Consider the following 25,479-nt stretch of genomic DNA (forward strand, 5'->3'; position numbering starts at 1 on the left):
AAATCTAGTAGCAGCCTTCTCATTACTTTGTGGTGGAGCTGGCTATCCTGGAGTCCCTAAAGAGGCCACGCCCGTCTCCAACAGAGCATTTCCTCCTCAGCCTTGTTCCTGCTCTGGAGAGCATGCCGCCTCAGACACGAGAATTCGTGAAATTTCAAATTTATAAATTAGTTTTTGAAAACAGCACAGCTGTGTTAAATTTGGAAACATTGGACCCTAATGATCAGTAGTTTTCTGATGAGGCAGCAGCTCTCCAGGGCAGAAACAATGTTCTTATTCTTCTCCTCCTTCTCCCTGAGGCTCTTCCACTCCAAGCTGGGTCCTTTTTATTCCTGTCTCTCTGTAAATAGTTAAATTTCATATATTTATGTTTTTGTTACTGAATTTATATATTTTATCAAATAAACATTTATAATGACAAATGTCTCTGTTCTACTACACAGCAAATATTGGCACCCGACTTGACACATGTAGAATTTATTTCATATTATACTAATGACAAATATACTAATACAGTGGGATGCAAAAGTTTGGGCAACCTTGTTAATAGACATTATTTTCCTGTATAAATCGTTGGTTGTTACAATAAAAAATGTCAGTTAAATATCATACAGGAGACACACACAGTGATATTTGAGAAGTGAAAAGAAGTTTACTGGATTTACAGAAAGTGTGCAATAATTGTTTAAACAAAATCAAGCAGGTGCATCAATTTGGGCACCAGAAAAAAGAAATGAAATAAATATTTAGTGTATATCAATGTGTGTGTCTCCTATATGATATATGGGGTGCCTTTGTCTGGACGTGCTTCTCATCCAGAGCTGCACAGCACAGAGGAAAGTTCCAGCGCTCCTGGAATCCCTCTGTGATGGACCGCCAGTCTCCAGGTGAAGGCACAGCCATGAAGTCGTCCACTAGACAGTCCCAGATGGACATCGCTGCCTGGGGGGTGATCTGGCTCACCGTGGACACACCGACTCTGAAACTGAACGCGATGGTCCTGAAGGAGTCCCCGGTGACAAGGAACCTGGACAAAATTGTTCAAAATTAGTATTATGTGTACTGCAGTTACAAAATACATTATTCAAATTCCAAAATACTTTTGTGATGTCAGATTTAAATCACAAAACTTAAATCTTACATAAAACATTTTGTAATTATAAGGATAATTACAAAATGTATATTAGATCATATCTAAAACAGTTGTGTTTTGTTTTAACTTTAACATATCATAATTTGATTGGTAGCAACTTTTGCCACTACAGTGAGCCAATCACTCATAATCCCTAAACATGTCAATCAGGTAGGAATGAAGTAAGACATTAATAGAAATAAAGAGTTGTATGTTGACATGTAGCCCTTTCCTTGCTTAAATCATTAATATTTTTGAAAAATTAATCTGTGATAAGACATAGCTTATCAAGATAGAACCATGTAACTAAAGATGAACCAAACTGTTCAGTTTTATCTAACTCTGTTTTAATAAAGGCTGGTGACCCCTGCTATAGAGTCTGACAGTTGCAGGGATTATATACAAATATTCAACTATCCCAGAATTAAACCAGGTCTAAATTAGAGATGGCACGATACCACTTTTTTATGTCCGATACCGATATCATAAATTTGGATATCTGCCGATACCGATATGAATCCGATATAGTGTTTTTTAATCAACAAAACTGTTTTTTAAATATCTTGCTGCATTTTGCAAGTCTGCAAGTTCATACTCAAGTTTAAAACAACAACTACACTAAAGCTATTCTGTTATACCTGTATACAAAAAAAATATTTCATAGTTCAGCAATACTGATCAATCTAATAAACTTAGACCTACACCATCCTCCCTATTCTGGTATTTTAAAGAGTACTTAGCGTAAATATTAAGCAACCTAACTAATAGGGTTCCAACTCCCAGCAACAACAAAAATAAATAAATAAAAAATAGGGAACCACCCCTCACGCTCCACCTCATGATGCTTAATCAACGTAATCAACCTTAATTTGATGAAGTGTGAAAAAAATGCACAGAAATCAATTATTTTTCAAGAAATATTAAATAGATTCAACATCTTTCTTCAACAAAATTACAGACTGCACAGATGGTACCTTCCCAAAGGAAAATGTACTATAGCTTACTAGGGTATATATATTAGACTTAATAGTCACTATATACAGTAATTGACTTCTATTCATTTTACATCAAATTAAAACTTTGGGTGTCAGATAATTATTTATTAAAAGCTAGACATTTTAAATGAGAATAAGAAAGAAAAGTATGTCTTTGTGCCCCCTTTTCCCAGTTAATGCCCTATCGGCCCCCCTGGCTAAACTTTGCTAGATCCGCCCCTGCACAGTTACCAGCCGTCAGCTACGTAGAAAAAGATCCTGGTGTAGAAAGTAATATTAAATAAATTGTAACAACAGCTTATCAAGCTTAAACGTGCTGCTGTTGTTCAGCCGCTGGTTTGCTCTTTCTGGCGCAAAGTGGACCAAAAACAAACAAGAGAGACTCACAACAGAAAAGCCGATCAGCTGATCATTAGCAGTTTCACGATTGAAGTAGCAGCCGGAGAGCGAGAGGCAGTCGCTCGTTAAGCTTAACGTGGGAATGCTTTACAAACATTCAGAGATGGACTTACACACTTGCTTTACTTCTCTCGGGGATAACTTTGTCGGAGATGAAATGCCAGGTTGCTAGCGAAGCTCCAAATGCTATCCAGACCACCGACAGGTCCCGCATGCCACAGCTGCTCTATCACGTGATGCATACTGCTCCGACGTTCTGAGGCGAGTTACGGCGTGTTGCAAGTTTTGTGAGGTGCTTTCGTGATATTTAATGGATCGGATTACATTTTTTATTTTTCTCCGATATCCGATCCAGTAATTTAGGTCAGTATCGGACCGATACCGATACGTAATATCGGATCGGTCCATCTCTAGTCTAAATATAAAGGAGTGAGTATCACTACAAAGGTTAACTCAGTGGTCCTAATGCTACAGTTTGATATCAGCAAACACCGAGCGCATACATTGATGTGACACCACAGCCATGCTATCATTGCAAACACTGATAACAGCATAAATCGAATTAAATCGGGACTTGATGAGAGCTTCTGAGTATCACTAGAAATATTATAAACAGTCTCCATACCACAGTTTGCTATCAGTAAACACCGACAGCATTCACTGTTAGCATAGCACATCCATGTTAGCAGTGTATAAATGGATGGTTTAGCATATATTAGCACAGGTATCAATAAAGGACTACCGTATTAAATACTTTTACTAACCTCAGGCAGACGGACAGGCGCTCTGCAGGTGGGATTGAGCACCTGTAGTTGGTGTCTAGGCGGGCGATGCTGGGACCGACGAGGGAAAGCAGGTCCTCAAACTGGCCGACGGTGATAGCGCTGGAATCGGCCGTCATCCAGGCGCAGCTCCTGGAGCAAATGGTGAAACTCACCAAACTGCTCACGCCTCTGGAGGACCTGATGGACCCAGGTACGGCGAGGACGTCTTTTACGCCGCTGCTCTGCTCTCCACAGTACATAGAGAAGGGAGACTCTCTCTTCAAGCGCTAGCTCGACAGCTGCCATCTTGCAAAGATACCGGTCTGGCACAACTTCCTCCCACATTTCCGGTTCACGCGCGTCAAAACGTTGAGACGCGAATGTGCACGTGTCAAATTAGGGGCGTTTGGGGCGTTTTGTTCGCGTCCATCGCGTTCGGTGTGAACACACCGTTAGTCAGTCAAACAGCTGTGAGCTGCTGAATTTGAATCCACCAATCAGAGAGGCTGTGTACTTTTTCCCGCCAAAACAGGTGCACGCAGCACAGAGAGACACAGGATTTTTGCAGTCTATTTCTCATAATGACGACTCCCCTCAAACAAATGACCATAATTTCCTAACCGTAGGGGCTAGAACGGTCATTCTTAAACCGTTTTGTTCAGAAGAGATGGGGGAATCTTAAAGTGTTGACAATTTATCATTAAAATATGAATTATTAAAGATACTTGACTTCTAATGCACCATAACTGAGTAGAGCAAAGCAAAAACTGCCTTGACTTGCCCTCAAACAACGCTTTGTAACTCTAAATCTATTTGGAGTATTAATATCATTCTTTCACCGTAAGAGACAGCAGGCTTTGGTGAACAATCATGGAAATTTTCAGGTCTCTGTGGAAATCCATTAAAAAGATATGATGAGAGAAAAAAGTGGTTCATTTCCAGAGTTTGAAATCTGAAGAAATCTGAGCGAAGGACGAATTTCCTACCCTCAAACAAGTCTAACTCATTTCAGAACGGTAATAGGTGAGAAAATAATTCTTGAATTGTGAGCGTCAGGAGTATCTGAAGATATACTGGGACAAGCCTTATGTCTTAACTTTGCTTCGTTAAGGAGATATGACGATTCGAATATGCCTCTCATTACAGAAATCAAGCGGTGATTTTGAACAAGCTCTCCATTGACTTTCTATGGAGAGTTTTGCGACTTTGTGTTGGTCTGAGGAGATTTGCCAAAGTTCTATAAATCCCACAACAATGATAGTGACATTTTCGGAAAGCCAGCAAAAATACCTATGTTTTGATGTATAATTTGTGGAAGTTGAGTGGAAGCTGATTTATACCTGAATAGCCCAATAATTTGAGAACATTTTAAAGTTTGAATGGTTGTTCTACGTGAAAAGTAGTTAAGTTTCAGAAACAAGCAAATTTTAGCAGAATTGCAGAAGTTTCCCATTCATTTCAATGGGACAAATTAAGCTTAATATTTTAAAAAGTATAATAGTGAAAAATACCAAAAGACATAGCACACATTAGCAGAAATAGCAGAATAGTTTAAAATTTGAACGGTGAAAATCGGCTGAAAATTGTGGAAGTAGTTAAGTGCCAAAAAGTGTACGGAAGTCCCAAGAGGAACTCAATAGTGTACAACTAAACAGCAGCTGCTATATGTTACTGCTCAGCAGCTTAAATGAGTTTTGCATTTACGGAGGTTGGGTGTTTATCTCTGTGTCTATAAGTGAGTGTACGTCTACGGGGGGGGGGGGGTCTGGATGAATTAACGGGTAAAAACTAGTGTTAGTAAAAAAGTTGAAAACTTACGGTGGTTTGTCCTTTGCAGAAGCTGTACCTGGATGCAGTCGTTTGAGGTGCTGGTGCATAGCCGTCATGCTTTTATGATAGGCCGTTTCCACCTCACAAAGCCGGCAAACGACTGAATCACTTCCTTTTCTGTTAAAATATCCCCATACTGTAGAACTGCGTGTTCGGGTGGAGTGATTTAAGTTGACTGCAACTGCCTCACTCATGATTCCGCTACTCGCTGCCGCCATGTCTTTTTTTGAAAGTGACGACGCATCGACGCAGATTTTTTTACGTCGACGTACGATTACGTCGACGCGTTGTCCCAGCCCTAATGGCAGTACTGCACTTTAAAGAGGTTACGTGGACTCTGCTGACTCCATTGTTAATTCTTTTTTTTCCAACAATATCTTTATTATTTTTTACATTTTAATGACTTACAAACAGTCCAACATTCTAAATACTACATGAACATACACTCCTCTCAGACAGCAAAAAGAAAACAAAAAAGTCATCAGATTTATCACCCTGTTAAAGGCCTAAATTTATCATTATCCCAAATCAAATGTCATTGCCCTCAGTCCTCGTCCTCCTCAGATAATACAAATCCTTCTACAAAATTCAAAAATGGTCTCCACACCTTCTCAAAAACATCCAATTTCCTTTTCAGTATACATGTTATCCGCTCCAATGGCAAAGCCACCATCATTTGTTTTATCCACTGTGTGATACTTGGTTCCCTTGTTCTTTTCCATTTTAGTGCGATTAATCTTTTTGCTTGTAACAAACCCATATCAATAAACATTCTGTCACTTTTTGTGTATCTCATGTTTTCTGGGTACAATCCCAGAATAAGGAAGCCAGGATCCAAAACAACCTCTTTGGATAATATTTGTTTCATAGTTTGTGTTACTGCAACCCAAAAAGAGCCTATCTTCCTGCAATCCCAAATACAATGCCAAAAGTTACCTTTATCTTCATTACATTTATTACAAGTGTCTGGAATATTAGAGTTGTACTTATTCAATTTTTCCGGAGTAACATATATTCGCATTAACCATTTGTATTGCAACAACCTTAGTCTAGAATTAATAGTTTGTTTATGAGCTTTTGCACAAACCAATGCCCATTGTTCCACGGATACGTCTTTCTTTAAATCATTTTTCCAGGCGTTCAACCTTCCCAAAGAATTGTCAGATGTTTTGGACCTAATCAATTTATATATTTCTGATATTGCCCCTTTTTTTGAACTGCTTTTGCTTATTATGTCTTCCAATTCTGATTTTGGTGGTTTGGTGGAGGTATTATTTTGATTCGCTCTAATGTAACTTCTAATTTGGAGATATTTGAAAAATTGCTTTCTATCTATATTATATTTATGTCTAAGCATATCAAAGGACATCATATCTTGAGAATCTGTTGCATACAAATCTTGGATTTTTTGGAGTCCTTTAATTGACCATTGTCTAAAAACTTCATCCTCTCTTCCAGGTCTGAAATCCTGGTTTCCCCACATTGGTGTAAACTGTGACAATTAGAGCTGGGCGATAGAACGATAACGATATGTATCGCGATATAACTTTTTCTCGATAGAAAAATTAAACTACTGCGATAGACCTCGCAGAGCCGAACCAATCACAGCCGCAGCGTCACGTCACGTGACTTGTTACGTACAGCACAAGTGCCAAGCCGCACATGTGTATTTGTTTGGGAAGCAGCCAGCCACCGTACCGCCCGGGTAATGGAGGAAATGAGTGTGCCGACTAGAAAAATCAACCGAGCGTGACCGAAGGTTACCGAAGAGAAAACAGATGATGGTTCCAATGCCGGAGAGATTGTCGAACGGAAGAGCCATAGAAGTTCCGTAGTGTGAAGGTATTTCAGCTATTTCAAGCCTGACAAAAAACAGAGTAGCGCGCACTGTAAATTGTGCCGAAAGCAAGTCTGGAAATACAATAAACTGGTGCATGCTCAGGCTACGTCCACACGTACCTGGGTATTTTTGAAAACGCAGATTTTTCTATGCGTTTGCACCTTTCGTCCACACGTAAACGGCGTTTTTGGTCACTGAAAACAAAGATTTTTGAAAACTCCGTTTTTGCATTTACGTGTGGACTAGAAAAACGGAGAAAACGCAGCGTCAAAGGTGTGCGCATTTTTTTGACGTCACACTGTGCGCCACGTTATTGTTTCGGTGAAATGAATTTCTACAATACTGTTACTGTTAATTCACATTTTACTTGTGAGCAACGGCACATTTAAATCTTACAAATATAGTTATTTGGCTTATATCGTGATAGATATCGTTATCGCCTGAAATGAAAAAAACATATCGTGATATGAAAAAATCTCATATCGCCCAGCTCTACTGAGAACTAAAAGGAAATTCTCAATCTCTCCTTGTTGTATAGCTGAGCTTTTCAAACAGTTTTAACAGTTACTTTAGTCTGACAAAAGCCGAATGACGAATTAGCGCTTCCAGTCAGACACTGAGGCTACGTCCACACGTACACGGGTATTTTTGAAAACGGAGATTTTCCGTTTTCGTTTTAAAAAATAATCCCGTCCACACATAAAGGCACAAATGAAGGAAAACGCTGCTATGAACATGCCAAAGCAGCAGGTGGCGCTAGATTCCTAACCGTGCACAAATGTTGGCCAATCAGAAGTCTAGAAGCCTCGGTGGGAAAAAGTAAACAAAGCTGGGGCATAGAAGCAGAACCGAGTCGTATGTGTGGACGGACAGTAACTGTGTGTATATGTAAGCATTTAAACACTGCAGAGAGTAGAATTAACAGTATTGTAGAAATTCATTTCACCGAAACAATAACGTGGCGCACAGTGTGACGCATGCACCAGTTTATTGTATTTCCAGACTTGCTTTCGGCACAATTTACAGTGCATGCTACTCTGTTTTTTGTCAGACTTGAAATAGCCGAAATACCTTCACACTACGGAACTTCTATGGCTCTTCCGTTCGACAATCTCTCCGGCATTGGAACCATCATCTGTTTTCTCTTCGGTCACGCTCGGTTGATTTTTCTAGTCGGCACACTCATTTCCTCCATTATGCGCTGGCTGCTCAAACAAACACACGTGCGGCTTGGCACTTGTGCTGTATGTAACAAGTCACGCGACGTGACGCTGCGGCTGTGATTGGTTCGGCTCTGCGCTACTTAATTTGGATTGGCTGACCTTTTTTTTTTTTTTTTTTTTTTTAAGAGGACAAGAGCGGCGAGGTCTATCGCGATAGCTTAATTTCTCTATCGAGTAAAAGTTATATCGCGATACATATCGTTATCGTTCTATCGCCCAGCTCTAGTTCTCAGTTTATTTGATATTGACAAAAGTTAGTCAATTTTGTCTGTTCTTCTGTAAAACAAGCTAAGATTTATTTTTAGAATTAATATTTTGTTTCTAAGTGGAATTTAGTCTGTTTCGTTTGTTCTATTTTGAAACTTAAACGCTTTAGCGGCTGCCTTTTGTGTAGTTTGCAATATTTGCCTTTATTTATCTGAAAAAGTCTCATGTTCCTTAAGTACATCTACCCTGTTGAACTTATTATGGGAAATAAATATTCAAATAAAAACAAGCTGCTGATTATTTCACATTTTACTTGTGAGCAACGGCACATTTAAATCTTACAAATATAGTTATTTGGCTTATATCGTGATAGATATCGTTATCGCCTGAAATGAAAAAAACATAGTGATATGAAAAAATCTTATATCGCCCAGCTCTAGTGACAATACAACAGGTTCCTTCATATATCTTTTTACATCATACAACACTTTGACCATGTTCTTTACCATTGGATTTTTCGCCTTTTTAATCAAGTTTATTGCTGTGTCTGAGAAAAAATATAAAGGTAAAGGTGGATGCAAATTAATACTTTCCATCTCTGACCATTGCGGGGCGTTATTTAAGTCAAAATAGTATCTTATAGACCTGATTTGACATGCCCAGTAATACCACTCAATATTTGGACACATGACACCACCCTCGTTATATGGTAGATGCAACAATGATAATCTTATCCTTGGTCTCCCATTTTTCCATAGAAAACCGAGAACAAGCTTTTTGATCCTGCTAAACCAATCAACAGGAGGCGGCAGGGGGATGTTCTGATACGCATAAAGCACCTTTGGCAGTATACTCATTTTGTATATATTAATCCGACCAATTAAAGAAATTGGTAGAGACATGCATCTGTCCACTATCTCTGTTATTTCTTTAGAAAGTCTTTCATAGTTATTTTCCACGATCTCACTTAATTTGGGCGAAATCATTATTCCTAAGTACATAAAGTCCTTTACTGTCTTAAAATGAGATGTTACTATGGGTGGGTTTTTCCTTTCTTCTTCATTTAGTAATAAAATTGATGATTTAGAGTTGTTAATGACATACCCTGATATTTGACCAAACTCCCCTATCAATCTAAGCAGAGCAGGTATAGATTCTGTTATTTTAGAGAGATATACTATTACATCGTCTGCGTACAACGAAATCCTATGTTCTACTTCATTTACCATAATTCCTGTCAATGATAAACTCGAACGTACAGCTATAGCAAAGGGTTCCATAGCTAATATAAACAACAGTGGGCTTATCGGTGAGCCTTGTGGACATCCCCGTTTCACCCTTATTGGTTTAGAGATATTTTTGTTTGTCAAGATTTCAGCAGTTGGAGTTGAGTGTAATAATTGTATCCATCTTCGAAACACATCTCCATAACCAAATCTAGTCAGAACATCAAAAAGATAAGGCCACTCGACCCTATCGAATGCTTTTTCAGCATCCAGTGAGAGAAAGGCCCTCTCTGAAGAATTGTTTAGTCCGACTATAATATTAAAGACTCTTCTCACATTATGTAGACCTTGGCGCCCCAATATAAAACCGTTTTGATCTCTGTGAATTACTGAGGGGAGAGTATCTTGCAGACATGTTGCTAATATTTTACCCAACACCTTAAAATCAGAATTAAGTAAGCTTATCGGCCTCAAATTTTCACATTTATTACTCGGTTTTCCTGGTTTAGGTAACAAAAGGATTAGTGATCCTGTTACTGATTTAGGAAGACTTCCTTTGCTTAATGATTCCTGATACATTTCCAATAGTGGTTTCATTAATTTACTTTTAAATTTTTTATAAAAATCAATTGGGAATAATAATAATAATAATAATAATAACTAGAAAAATTTGCATTTCCTGCGAAAATGCTGTGTGGATGCCTTAACGCTGAAGATGTCTGCTGAAAAAAGCTGAAAAAGTTGAAAAAACAAAACAAAAAACATTGCCCTGAGCAGGATTCGAACCTGGCCCTTCTGGTCTAAAGGCGGCAATTCACCTCACTGCACCAAACTCATTCACACAAAGAAGAGGTGGAGAGAGTGACAATTGTGGTGAAATTAGCAGAAGCTGCTTAGAATTGTGCTGATAAGAGGTGAAAAAGCTAAACATTTGGCAGAAAAGAGGTGAATCAGAAGAATTTCTGCTGAAAAGAGGCAAAGAAGCAAAAAGATGAGCTGAAAAGAGGTGTAGAAGCACTTGCTGAAGATGGCTGTATGTGTAATGACACACTGGAGAGCAGTGACACACAAGAAAGCAGAGCGCATGCAAGCAGGGAACATGTGTAGCAACTGTCACAGGTAGGATTCAAACCTCTGCCACCGGGTCTCACGGCAGATGCCCTACCCTCTGAGCCAAATGAGTTCTGGTCACAAGCAAAGATATGATGAGAGGGACAATGTGCACTGTGGAGCAGAAGCTCAAATTAGCAGAAAAGAGGTGAAGAGGAAGAACTTTGTTGTGAAATGAGGTAAAGAAACTGAAATTTGTGCTTAAAACAAGTGAAAAAGCTGAACTCTGAAATCCTGCTAAAACAGCAGAAGAGGCTGACATTTTTCAGCTACTCATTGAGCCAAACTGGTTCTCACGTAACTGAAAAAAGGTGGAAAAGCTTACAATTCTAATGAAAACAGCAGAAGAGGCTGAGATTTGTGCTGATAAGAGGTGAAAATGCTGAACCAATCAGAGGTACTGCTTCTGTCTGCTTCATCAGGCTGTGTACTTGTATGTATTTCTGCCATAGACTGTTAACAAGAATGTGAGGTCCATATTAGAAAAGCTGCTAAAATCATAAAACTTTGCAGAATTGTAATAAATTATCAATATGAATTACCGGTCTGTGATAGTGTATAAATTTGTACTCAAAAACTAGGTGGGATAGAAGCATAATTCTTGCACTGGGTGAATCAGCGGACTTTGGTGTACTTTGACTACGATTTACATAGCTCTTTGTATCTCCGTCGCGGAGACATGACGAGAGAAGAAATGGCTTAATTTTCGGAGTTTGAAAAATGAGAGGAGGACAGATTTCCACCCCTCAAACATGTTTTTGCAGAAACACTGTAATTTCGCTTAAATAGTATGAAATAGCAGTAATACTATGATTTGGCAGAAATACTACTTTTTAGCACAAATACTATTGTACAGAATGGTGTACGTCAGTTTAATGCTGGGTGGTGCTGCAATAGTAACTATCCTCGGTCAGAAGGAGAGGCTGACATCCAGGGATTAGATTACCACAGGTGGAGTTTATTGGCGGTCAGATGGATGGTACAGGGAGGCATGGCATACAGTAGGAGGATGTGGAGAGGTGATATGGTGTGGTTTCTATGATTAAGAACACTGGCAACAAATTCCTCCACTACAAATCAGTCTGATACCACTTCTTACAGGGTTCATGTTTACTAAGGCACTACCCAAAAGGCGCCACAAGAGGGCACTCCAACACAAGAGATGACCTATTTACACTGTAAACACCCCCTACTTAGCCACTACATACTACAGTGATATTACAGTATACAAATTCACACAAATACTATGATTTGGCAGAAATACTATGACTTAGTAGTAATACTATAACATAACAGTTCAATGTTCTTGCACAAATACCACAATATGGCAGAAATACTATGTTTTAGCATAAATACTGTGATTTGGTATAAATACTACGATTTGGCACACATACTATATTCCGCAGATACACTATAACATAACAGATATTCTACGACTTAGTAGTAATACTATAACATAACAGAATTATTATTTGGGCACAAATACCACAATTTGGCAAAAATACTATGATTGGGTACAAATACTATGATTTGGCAATAATACTGCATTTTAACACAACTACTGAGATTTGATTGAAATACTATGATTTTGAAGAAATACTATTACTCCATACAAATACGATGCTTTGGGACAAATACTATGTTTGGGTTCCAATACTATGATGTGCAACAAATACTATGATTTGGCACAAGTACTATGATTTAGTACAAATACTATGATTTGGCAGAAATACTATGCCTTAGTAGTAATACTATAACATAAGAGATATACTATGGTTTTGCAGACAAACAAAGTTTTCTGCACAAATACCATGATTTGGAACAAATGCTATGATTTAGCAGAAATACTAAGATTGGGTACAAATACTATGATTTGGCAATAATACTGCGTTTTAACAACAACTACTGAGATTTGATTGAAATACTATGACTCCATACAAATACGATGCTTTGGCACAAATACTATGATTTGGCAGAAATACTATGACTTAGTAGTAATACTATAACATAACAGATTTCCTAAAAAAAACTATGAAATTGCAGTAATTCTATGACTTGGCAGAGATACTACGTTTTAGTACAAATACTATAACAACGCAGAAATACTATGACTTAGTAGTAATACTATAACATAACAGTTCAATGTTCTTGCACAAATGCCACAATATGGCAGAAATACTATGTTTTAGCACAAATACTGTGATTTGGTATAAATACTACGATTTGGCACAAATACTATATTCCGCAGATACACTATAACATAACAGATATTCTACAACTTAGTAGTAATACTATAACATAACAGAATTATTAATTGGGCACAAATACCACAATTTGGCAAAAATACTATGATTTGGCACAAATACAATGACATGGCAAAAATACTATGATTGGGTACAAATACTATGATTTGGCAATAATACTGCATTTTAACACAACTACTGAGATTTGATTGAAATACTATGATTTTGAAGAAATACTATTACTCCATACAAATACGATGCTTTGGGACAAATACTATGTTTTGGTTCCAATACTATGATGTGCAACAAATACTATGATTTGGCACAAGTACTATGATTTAGTACAAATACTATGATTTGGCAGAAATACTATGCCTTAGTAGTAATACTATAACATAAGGGATATACTATGGTTTTGCAGACATACTATGTTTTTGCACAAATACCATGATTTGGCACAAATGCTATGATTTAGCAGAAATACTATGAATGGGTACAAATACTATGATTTTGCAATAATACTGCGTTTTAACAACAACTACTGAGATTTGATTGAAATACTATGATTTAGAAGAAATACTATGACTCCATACAAATACGATGCTTTGGCACAAATACTATGATTTGGCACAAGTACTATCATTTAGTACAAATAATGTGATTGGGCAGAAGTACTATGTTTCAGTACAAATACTATGATTTGGCAGGAATACTCTGATTTAGCAGAAATACTATGTTTTAACATAAATACTATCTTTTGGCAGAAATTCCTGCTAAAAAGGACTATTTCTGCTTTTTAGCAGAAATACTGTAATTTGGCATAAATACTATAATTTGGTATAAATACTGTGATTTGGCACATATAATATATTCAGCACATATACTATAACATAACAGAAATATTATGATTTGGCCCCAAAACCATGATTTTGCACAAATACCATGATTTGGCAAATATACTATGATTTTTCAAAAAATACTATGATTTAGCAGAAGTACTAAGATGTAGTAGAAGTACTTTGCTTTAGCAGAAATACTATGATTGAGGAGTAATACCTAAACATAGGAGAAATACTGATACACAGACACACATACACAGACAGTAAAGGGAACAGGAGCTGTTGAGAGTCTGGGCTTGGTATATGTAGGTCAGTTAAATTAGCTGCACCTGCTGTAGTCAGCCCTTACACACGCAGACACAGAGAGAGGTGTGAGTTTTCTTCAGTGTATTTCTGACATTCAGGATTCCACTCGAACAAATGGCCATAATTTCCTAACTGTAGAGGCTAGAACGGTCATTCAGACATTGTTTTGTTCAGAAGAGATGGGGGAATCTTCAGGTCTTCATAATTCAGAGATAAAATATAAATTATTAAAGATATATGACTTGTAATACACTGTAACTGAGTAGAGGCGAAGCAAAAACTGCCTTGACTTGCTCTCAAACAACCTTTGGTAACTCTAAATCTATATGGAGCATCAAAATCATTCTTTCACCGTAAGAAACAGCAGGCTTTGGTGAACAGTCATGGAAATTTTCAGGGCTCTGTGGAAATCCATCAAAAAGATATGATGAGAGAAAAAAGTGACTCATTTCCAGAATTTGAAATCTGATGAAATCTGAGCGAGGGACAAATTTCCTACCCTCAAACAAGTCTAACTCATCTCAGAACGGTAATAGGTGAGAAAATAATTCTTGAATTGTGAGCATCAGGAGTGTCTGAAGATATACCGGGACAAGCCTCATGTCTTAACTTCGCTTCGTTAAGGAGATATGACAATTTGAAAATGCCTCTCATTAGAGAAATCCAGCGGTGATTTTGAACAAACTCTCCATTGAGTTTATATGGAGAGTTTTCTGACTTTGTGTTACTCTGAGGAGATTTGCAAAATAACTATGAGTCCCACAACAATGATAGGGACATTTTCTGAAAGCCAGCAAAAATACCTACGTTTTGGTGTATAATCTGTGGGGCTTGAGTGGAAATTGAGCGAGTAGCAAGAAGTTGTTTGGACATGAAGAGAAAATTCAAACAGTTTCACTGTCCCCTCTGAGTTAATTGCATAGCAACCATAGCAACGCATGTATTTTCTGAAAAATCACAATTTTGCAACTGAAGACTTAAAGAGAGATAAGATGAAAACAGTAGAAGATCTGAAAAAGCTGAATCATACAGGAATAGCCCAATCATTTGAGAACGTTTTAAAGTTTGAATGGAGTTTCTAGGTGAAAGTATGAGGCAGTAGTTAAGTTTCAAAGACAAGAAAGTTTTAGCAGAATTGTGGAAGTTTCCCATTCATTTCAATGGGACAAATTAAAGGAAAAAAGTGTAATATTTTAAAAAGTATAATAGTAATAAACACCAAAAGTCATAGCCGGCATAAGCAGAAAGAGCAGAACAGTTTAGAGTTTGAACGGTGAAAATAGCACAAAAATTGTGGAAGTAGATCCACGGCGAAAAGTGTACGGAAACACCCGGAATAATAACTAGAAAAATTTGCATTTCCTGCGAAAATGCAGTGTGGATGCTTAAAGCTGAAGCTGCATGCAAAAACCAGCTGAAAAAGCTGAAAAGTTGCAGAAATTGTAAAAGCTTTTCAGAAGCAAAAGAACTTTGCTAAAATGGAATAACTTAGCAGAACTGCAATATCTTAGAGGAAACATAATACTTGGCAGAAATACAATTATATAGCAGAAATGCTATATTTAGAAAGAAAAATATAATATAGTAGAAATAGTATGATTTAGCAGAAATACTATGATTGAGCAGAAGTACTAAGATGTAGTAAAAGTACTTTGATTTAACAGAATTACAATTATGGAGGAGTAATACTTTAAAATGGGAGAAATAGCCTAAAGGGAAGAGTATTTGTGCCATGGAGTGTTAACAAGAATGTGAGGTCCATATTAGAAAAGCTGGTAAAATCATAAAAGTTTGCAGAATTGTAATAAATGATGAATATGAATTACTGGTCTGTGACAGTGTATTAATTTGTAGGGAAAAAAACATGTTGACCAGGGTGGAATCGAACCCACGATCTTTGGCTTGCAGACCCGTGTCATTACCAACTGCGCCACTGGGAAAGAGAGCAGCCGTTTTGAAAAACAGGGTGATGAGGAGTCAGAATTAGATCGCGGTGAGAGGCGAAAAATGCCGTTTTTTGGAGTTACAACAGTTAAACAGAAAAATCGGAAAAGCAAAATGGACAGCTGAAAAAATGCTGAACATGCTGAGGGTCCCTCAAATATACTTGTTAAATGAAAAAAATCAGCAAAAAAAATATATAACAGCCACACAATCAGAAATATGTACACATAAGGAAACACACATGCACAGAGAGACACACACACAAGATCCAATTCAGTCAACCAGTCTAAATATATTGAATTTGAAGCTTAGAATGAGGTCATCCCATTAAAAGCCTTTCTCTCTCTCTCTCTCTCTCTCTCTCTCTGTCACACACACACACACACACACACACACACACACACACACACACGGAGAGAGAAGTAAGTTTCTAGCTCAGTCAAGCAGCCTTGGAGCTGCTGAATTTGAATCCACCAATCAGAGAGCCTGTGCACTTTTTCCCGCCAAAACAGGTGCACGCAGCACAGAGAGACACAGGATTTTTGCAGTCTATTTCTCATAATGACAACTCCCCTCAAACAAATGACCATAATTTCCTAACCGTAGGGGCTAGAACGGTCATTCTTACACCGTTTTGTTCAGAAGAGATGGGGGAATCTTAAAGTGTTGACAATTTATCATTAAAATATGAATTATTAAAGATAATTGACTTCTAATGCACCATAACTGAGTAGAGCAAAGCAAAAACTGCCTTGACTTGCCCTCAAACAACGCTTTCTAACTCTAAATCTATTTGGAGTATCAATATCATTCTTTCACCGTAAGAGACAGCAGGCTTTGGTGAACAATCATGGAAATTTTCAGGTCTCTGTGGAAATCCATTAAAAAGATATGACGAGAGAAAAAAGTGGTTCATTTCCAGAGTTTGAAATCTGAAGAAATCTGAGCGAAGGACGAATTTCCTACCCTCAAACAAGTCTAACTCATTTCAGAACGGTAATAGGTGAGAAAATAATTCTTGAATTGTGAGCGTCAGGAGTGTCTGAAGATAAACTGGGACAAGCCTTATGTCTTAACTTTGCTTCGTTAAGGAGATATGACGATTCGAATATGCCTCTCATTACAGAAATCAAGCGGTGATTTTGAACAAGCTCTCCATTGACTTTCTATGGAGAGTTTTGCGACTTTGTGTTGGTCTGAGGAGATTTGCCAAAATTCTATAAGTCCCACAACAATGATGGGGACATTTCCTGAAAGCCAGCAAAAATACCTACGTTTTGATGTATAATTTGTGGAAGTTGAGTGAAAATTGAGCAAGTAGCAAGAAGTTGTTCGGACATGAAGAGAAGACTGCAAAACCTTCAGTGGCACACTGGAAGCCAAGTGCATAGCAACCATAACAACGCATGTATTTTGTGAAAAATCACAATTTTGCAACTGAAAACTTTAAGAGGCATAAAAGTAAAACGGTAAAAGATTTGAAAAAGCTGAATCATACCTGAATAGCCCAATAATTTGAGAACATTTTAAAGTTTGAATGGTTGTTCTACGTGAAAATATGAGGAAGTAGTTAAGTTTCAGAAACAAGCAAATTTTAGCAGAATTGCAGAAGTTTCCCATTCATTTCAATGGGACAAATTAAGCTTAATATTTTAAAAAGTATAATAGTGAAAAATACCAAAAGACATAGCAGGAATTAGCAGAAATAGCAGAATATTTTAAAATTTGAACGGTGAAAATCGGCTGAAAATTGCGGAAGTAGTTAAGTGCCAAAAAGTGTACGGAAGTCCCAAGAGGAACTCAATAGTGTGGATGCTTAAAGCATCCACACAACTAGAAAAATTTGCATTTCCTGCGAAAATGCAGTGTGGATGCTTTAAAGCTGAAGCTGTATGCAAAACCTAGCTGAAAAAGCTGAAAAGTTGCAGAAATTGTAAAAACTTTGCAGAAGCAAAAGAACTTTGCTAAAATGTAATAACTTTGCAGAACTGCAATATCTTAGAGGAAACATAATACCTGGCAGAAATACAATAGCATAGCAGAACTTAGCAGAAATATTGTAACTTGCCAGAAACATGATAACTTCTCAAAAATACAAGAATTTAGGAGAAATAGTATAAGATAACAGAAAGAATATATATTTAGCCAAAAATACTTAAACATTACGGAAACACTATGATTTAGAAAAATAGTACAACATAGCAGAAATACTGTGATTTACCAGAGACACTGTGATGAACTATGAATATTGTAATTTTAAATTAATACTATGTTTCAGCACAAATACTCTAGTTTAGCAAAAATATTACAACATAGCAGAAATACAATTATATAGCAGAAATGCTATATTTAGAAAGAAAAATATAATATAGTAGAAATACTATGATTTAGCAGAAATACTACAATATAGCATAATAACAATGATTTAGAACAAATACTATGATTGAGCAGAACAGTAATAACTTAAGTGAAAATACTGGAAAAGTAAAATGACAAGAAATAAAAAAAAAGAAAAGAAAAAAAAGAAATTCAGAAATGTAAAGAGAGAGACACACACACAGGGTCTATGCCAGTCAGCCATTCTGAATATATTATATTTTTATCAAACTATGAGATGCTGCCCTAAAGAGGGTCTTTCTCTCTCTCTCTCTCTCACTCACTCACTCACTCACTCACTCACTCACACACACACACACACACACACACACACACACACACACACAGGGAGAGAGAAGCAAGTTTCTAGGTCAGTCAAGCAGCCTCGGAGCTGCTGAATTTGAATCCACCAATCAGAGAGGCTGTGTACTTTTCCCCGCCAAAACAGGTGTACACACGCAGCACAGAGAAACAGGATTTTTGTAGTCTATTTCTCATAGTGAGGATTCCCCTCAAACAAATGGCCATAATTACCTAACCGTAGGGGTTAGAGCGGTCGTTCTTAGATCGTTTTGTTCAGAAGAGATGGGGAAATTGTCAAGTGTTGACAATTTATCATTAAAATATGAATTTTTAGAGATATATGACATGGATGACGGGTTGGTTTAGAAGCCACGAAGACCCCAATATGCAAATCTGAATGCCTCAGCCCACATATATGATTGGCTGGCTGGGAAGCCGTGCAGGCCCTGATTTGTAAATTTGAATGTCTCATCCCTAAGATATGATTGGCTGGCTGGGAAGCCGTGCACGCCCTGATATGTAAATTTGAATGTCTCAGGCCTCACAGAGGATTGGCTGCCTGGGGACCTGGCAGTAATATATAGAAATAGTATGATTAAGCATAAATACTACATTTACTAGAAATACTATGTTTTAGCACAAATACTATAAAAAGCAGAAATACTATATTAAGCAATATAAATATCCTATAAAAATCCTATAAAAAGCAAAAATACTATACTATGATTTGGTAGAAAAACTATAATTATTCAGAAATACTATATTTGGCAGAAATACTATATTTAGCACAAATCTTATAAAATAGCAGAAATAGTATGATTTAGCACAACAGTAATAACTTAAACAGAAAAATTGGAAAAGCAAAATGGACAGCTGAAAAAATGCTGAACATGCTGAGGGTCCCTCAAATATACTTGTTAAATGAAAAAAATCAGCAAAAAAAAAATATAACAGCCACACAATCACAAATATGTACACATAAGGAAACACTCATGCACAGAGACACACACACACAAGATCCAATTCAGTCAACCAGTCTACATATATTGAATTTAAATCTTACAATGAGATCATCCCATTAAAAGGCTTTCTCTCTCTCTCTCTCTCTCTCTCTGTCACACACACACACACACACACACACACACACACACACACACACACACACAGGGAGAGAGAAGTGAGTTTCTAGGTCAGCCTGGGAGCTGCTGAATTTGAATCCACCAATTAGAGAGGCTGTGTACTTTTTCCCGCCAAAACAGGTGCATGCAGCACAGAGAGACAGGATTTTTGCAGTCTATTTCTCATAGTGAGGACTCCCCTCAAACAAATGACTATAATTTCCTAACCGTAGGGGCTAGAGCGGTCATTCTTACACCGTTTTGTTCAGAAGAGATGGGGGAATCTTCCAGTGTTGACAATTTATCATTGAAATATGAATTATTAAAGATATTTGACTTCTAATGCACCATAACTGAGTAGAGCGAAGCAAAAACTGCCTTGACTTGCCCTCAAAAAACGCTTTGTAACTCTAAATCTATTTGGAGTATCGATATCATTCTTTCACCGTAAGAGACAGCAGGCTTTGGTGAACAGTCATGAAAATTTTCAGGTCGCTGTGGAAATCCAACAAAAAGTTATGATGAAAGAAAAAAGTGGTTCATTTCCAGAGTTTGAAATCTGAGCGAAGGACGAATTTCCTACTCTCAAACAAGTCCAACTCATTTCAGAACGGTAATAGGTGAGAAAGAAATTCTTGAATTGTGAGCGTCAGGAGTGTCTGAAGATATACGGGGACAAGCCTCATGTTTTAACTTCGCTTCGTTAAGGAGATATGACGATTCGAAAATGCCTCTCATTACAGAAATGCAGCGGTGATTTTGAACAAACTCCATTGACTTTATATGGAGAGTTTTCCGACTTTGTGTTGGTCTGAGGAGATTTGCCAAAATTCTATAAATCCCACAACAATGATAGTGACATTTTCTGAAAGCCAGCAAAAATACCTACTTTTTGATGTATAATTTGTGGAAGTTGAGTGAAAATTGAGCAAGTAGCAAACAGTTGTTCGGACATGAAGAGAAGACTGCAAAACCTTCAGTGGCACACTGGAAGCCAAGAGCATAGCAACCATAACAACACATGTATTTTGTGAAAAATCACAATTTTGCAACTCAAGACTTTAAGAGGCATAAAAGTAAAACGGTAAAAGATTTGAAAAAGCTGATTTATACCTGAATAGCCCAATAATTTGAGAACATTTTAAAGTTTGAATGGTTGTTCTAAGTGAAAATATGAGGAAGTAGTTATATTTCAAAAACAAGAAAATTTTACCAGAATTGCAGAAGTTTCCCATTCATTTCAAATTAAAGGAAAAAAGCTTAATATTTTAAAAAGTATAATAGTGAAAAATACCAAAAGACATAGCCGTCATTAGCAGAAATAGCAGAATAGTTTAAAATTTGAACGGTGAAAATAGCACAAAAATTGTGGAAGTAGATCCACGGCGAAAAGTGTACGGAAACATCAAGAAGGAACTCAATAGTGTGGATGCTTAAAGCATCCACACAATAAAGAAGAAAGAGAAACAGGATCTCAATAGTGTGGATGCCTATTAAGGCATCCACACAATAATGGATACTTTATTGATCCCCATGGGGAAATTACTTGTTTTTCTCTGCATTTGACCCATTCACTCAGTGAAGCAGTGGGCAGCCCACTAAGCAGGCGCCCGGGGAGCAGTGTGTAGGGACTAGTGATGGGTCGTTCGCGAACGAAATGGCTCTTAGAGCCGGCTCTTTGACGTGAACGACGCGAGCCGGCTCCTTATCGCGAGCCGTCACGTGGTTGTTTTTTTTTTTTTTCTTTCTCTCAGCCTCTCTCTCGCACTTTTTTTCCGTTTCACTCTGCACGCGAGCCTTGTGCTTTACGCTGGGCAGAGGGGGGAGGGGCGGTAGTTACACTCAGTAGCACAGGAACAGAGCCAGAGAGAGAGAAAGAGAGGCAGGGACAACAACATTAGAAAGGTATAGTAATCATCCACAACTATTTTCGGTTGCAGATGATAAAGGATTGAGAAAGTTTATTCATGCAGGTCCATATGACAGAGAATATGCATGTTCTTTTAGTTTTCATATTATAATTTATATTTAATTGTGTTGTGGTTTGCAGTGTTTTGTGTTCTTTTCACTTTAAATTTGTGAAAGGAAAAAGCTGAAAATTTAAATAGTTAAAAGTTGAAATGTGAATAGTTGATTTTTGTATTATATGATTTATTTATTACATTTTATGTGGAGTGAATAAATAAAAGTATATTTACGGTGGCCCCTAGAGACAAAGCACATACAAACTTCAAATCACGTACGAACTCTGAAGCATGTACAAACTCCAAAACACGTACAAACTCCAAAACACGTAAAAACACGTACAAACTCCAAAACACGTAAAAACTCCAAAACACGTAAAAACACGTACAAACTCCGAAGCACATAAAAACTCAGAAGCATATAAAAACTCAGAAGCACATAAAAACTCAAAACACGTACAAAAGACAACAGAAGTGCTCCAGGATGCTGGGCGCAGTGTTGAGCCTTTGTTATCTTGTGGCTACACAAGCCAGCAAGTACCAACGACCGGATTTGGTGTGTGGTAATAACAGGTAAATGAACTTTTTTTTTAATTATTTGAATATATATATGAGTGCCTGTGTATAAATACACAAACAATACACACATGCTTTCAATTGTGTAATTTAAGTGATCTAGTAGCTCTGCTTTGGAAGTTCAGTTAATGCTAGAAATGTGTTTTGGAGTTTGTACGTGTTTTGTCTCTAGGGGCCACCGCATATATTTATATATAAACATATATAAATAAAACCACTTGTTTTTACGTTAGTAATTCCTTTTGTGCATAATTTTATATTATTGTTAATAATAAATTAATTAAAGCAACAAAACAACCTGAAGAGCCGGTTCGGAGCCGAAAGAGCCGGCTCTTTTTAGTGAGCCGAACCGAAAGAGCCGGATCTCCAAAAAGAGCCGGAAATCCCATCACTAGTAGGGACGGTACCTTGCTCAGGGGTACCTCAGGGTAGCCGTTAAGTGGATTCGAACCGCCGACCTTCCGATCATGGGGCGACCACTTTACCTACTGAGCTATCCCTGCCCCCATCTGGTCCAGCTTTTTTACCTGATCTCATATTGTTAATTGCCCTGCTTATTTCCTCTTCGGTGATTTCTGCATCTAATTGTTGTTTTACGTCATCAGCGATAGTAGGAATATTTATTTTATCCAGAAACGCATTTCTGGAGTTTTGATCTGATCTATCCTGGGATTCATAAAGTTTTTCATAATAGTTTCTAAATTCCTTGTTTATTTCAATCGGATCCATTATCAGTTCCCCTTTGCTGTTTATAATCGACGTTATATTTTTCTGCACTTCCAATTGTTTAATTTGCCATGCCAATATTTTTCCAGGTGTCTCTCCTTGTTCATAAAAAGACTGATTTAATCTCAAAATGTTCGAAGCTGCTCTATCTGCCGATTCTTTATTATATTGTGCTTTTAGAATTAGCAAGTCTTTCTCTATTAATGGGTCTCTACTTTTGAAAACTAGTTCCTCTAGTTTTTTAAAATTTCCTTTTCCATGTCCTGTCTTGTTTTGCATTTTTCTTTAGATTTCGATGAAGTATATTCTATCATAACTCCCCTTAAACATGCCTTAAATGCCTCCCACCTAATGCTAGCTGATGTCTGTGAGCTATTTATAGTAAAATACTCATCTATTTCTTTTCCTACAAAAGTGAGGAATCCTTCATCATTCAGCCATTTCTGGTGTAAGCACCATCTATGTTCAATTGTTAAGTTGTTATGTGTATATATGATATTGCAGGGAGCATGATCCAATATTAATATACTGTCATATGAACATGTCTTTATGTTTGATAGGAGGCTCGCTGATACTAAGAAATAGTCTATTCTGGAATACGTATTAAACGTTTTTGAATGGCAAGAAAAAAGTATATCATCAGGTTTTAACTGTCTCCAGATGTCTATCAAATGCAGTTCCTTCATGAAGTTAAGAATTGTCTTTCGGCTTTTGTTATGGGCCTGATCAGTCCCAGTCTGTCTATCCTTACTGGGATCCAGAACACAGTTCCAATCTCCTCCTATGATGCATTTTCCGTGGAGTGATGAAATTGTGAGAAAAAGATTAGTAAAAAATGTATCATCATCTGTATTTGGTCCATATACATTAATTAAGTTAATGGTTTCCTGTACAAGTAATCCCTGGATGATCAAATATCTACCAAATTTGTCTTTAATTACATTTTTGACCTGAAAAGGTACTGATTTATGTATTAATGTGATTACTCCCCGAGCATTGGATCTAAATGGTGCTGCATACAACGAACCCTGCCACCTCCTGCCAACCTTAATATGTTCCTCCTCCAGCAAGTGCGTCTCCTGAAGAAAAATTATTTTTGCTTCCAGATCTTTCATTTTGTTCATTACTTGCTTAATCTTTTTATTACTTTTTAGGCCTCTACAATTCCAAGAGGTACATTTAACTGCCAATTTCCGAGCCAACACGCCTCACATGCATTGCTAAATACTTAAACTTGTCTGAGAGTGCGAACAAAACAGAACCCAAAACACAAGCTTTAAATGAACAAACCGTACAAAAGAAAAAACACAAAAAACCCCACCCACCCAGTTCCTGGGTAACCCATGCAAATGTTCTACTTCCAACGTTAACCATATACAGATCCCAGTTTTAAGATCTGCTAACTCAAAATGACCACGGCTTTATGCCTGGCTCTTCCTTGTTCCCTGTATCCTTAATGAATCCTTTAGCTTTGCTAATATTCCACTGCCCCTTAATAATTAACTGCTTTTTTGTTGTCTTTAAACAAACAAACAAAAAAAACAAAACAAAACAAAAAAAAAACCTAGACACATAAATGAAAATGAAATGAAAATAAAAGTAAAGAACAAAAGAGTAGAATAAAATAAAAATCGAAAATTATCTTTATGTCTGTCTATTTATCCATGTAGATAAAAAAAATAAAGTAAATAAAATAAAAATAAATAAAAAAACCCACTTTGCTCTTAGTTACCTTTTGCTTTGATGAAGTTAACTATATCCTTTTCCAAAATGAATCATTACCCCAGATTGCTAGACCTTATAATATCATCCTCATTTCTGGCTCTCCTGGATCTGCTTTATGAAGCTTTGGACTTCTTCTGGCGTGCTAAATCTGTGGATTTGTTCCTTGTATGTTACTATCAGTTTAGCTGGTGGTACGATGCCACTTCTCAGTCCCATCTTTCAGAGTTGTTGTCGTACCCCTCCAAACTTCTTCTGTTGTTTGTGCACCTCTGTGGCGACGTCCTCATAGAATCTCACCCTTTTGTTCTTGTACAAAATATCCTTTTTCGATCTTGCTGCTCTGAGCACCATATCTTTCTGTTTGTAGTTAAGAAAGCACATTATTAATGTTCTTGGAGGTTCCTCAGGCTTTCTTGTTGGGCCAATGCGATGTGCTCTCTCGATAACCAGAGGGCTCCTTGACGTGTTCAACTCCAATACGTCCGTTATCCAGTTTTCCAGGAATCCACAGGTGTCCGCGCCCTCTTCTCCCTCTGGAACTCCGACCAACCTGAGGTTATTGCGTCGGGATCTGGTTTCCAAATCCACTACTTTATCCATCAGTGCTTTATTTTCTTTTTCTAATCTTGAAAT

At 37.3% G+C, this 25,479-nt stretch overlaps 2 protein-coding genes across 2 annotated transcripts in view; one reads left to right on the forward strand and one right to left on the reverse strand.

Moving 5' to 3' along the window:
• dgcr8 (DGCR8 microprocessor complex subunit) overlaps positions 1-25,479 on the forward strand; it is a 207,648-nt gene that overhangs the window by 25,328 nt on the left and 156,841 nt on the right. The window lies entirely within an intron of this gene.
• Positions 522-3,651, reverse strand: LOC143421422 (uncharacterized). Its single transcript, XM_076890558.1, has 2 exons — positions 3,291-3,651; positions 522-1,027 (listed from the first exon to the last, which is right to left on the reverse strand). Exons 1-2 carry the CDS (start codon positions 3,548-3,550, stop codon positions 757-759), a joined length of 531 nt encoding a protein of 176 aa, XP_076746673.1. The 5' UTR covers positions 3,551-3,651; the 3' UTR covers positions 522-756.

The sequence above is a fragment of the Maylandia zebra genome, linkage group LG12 (assembly GCF_041146795.1).
Source record: "Maylandia zebra isolate NMK-2024a linkage group LG12, Mzebra_GT3a, whole genome shotgun sequence".
Taxonomy (NCBI): domain Eukaryota; kingdom Metazoa; phylum Chordata; class Actinopteri; order Cichliformes; family Cichlidae; genus Maylandia; species Maylandia zebra.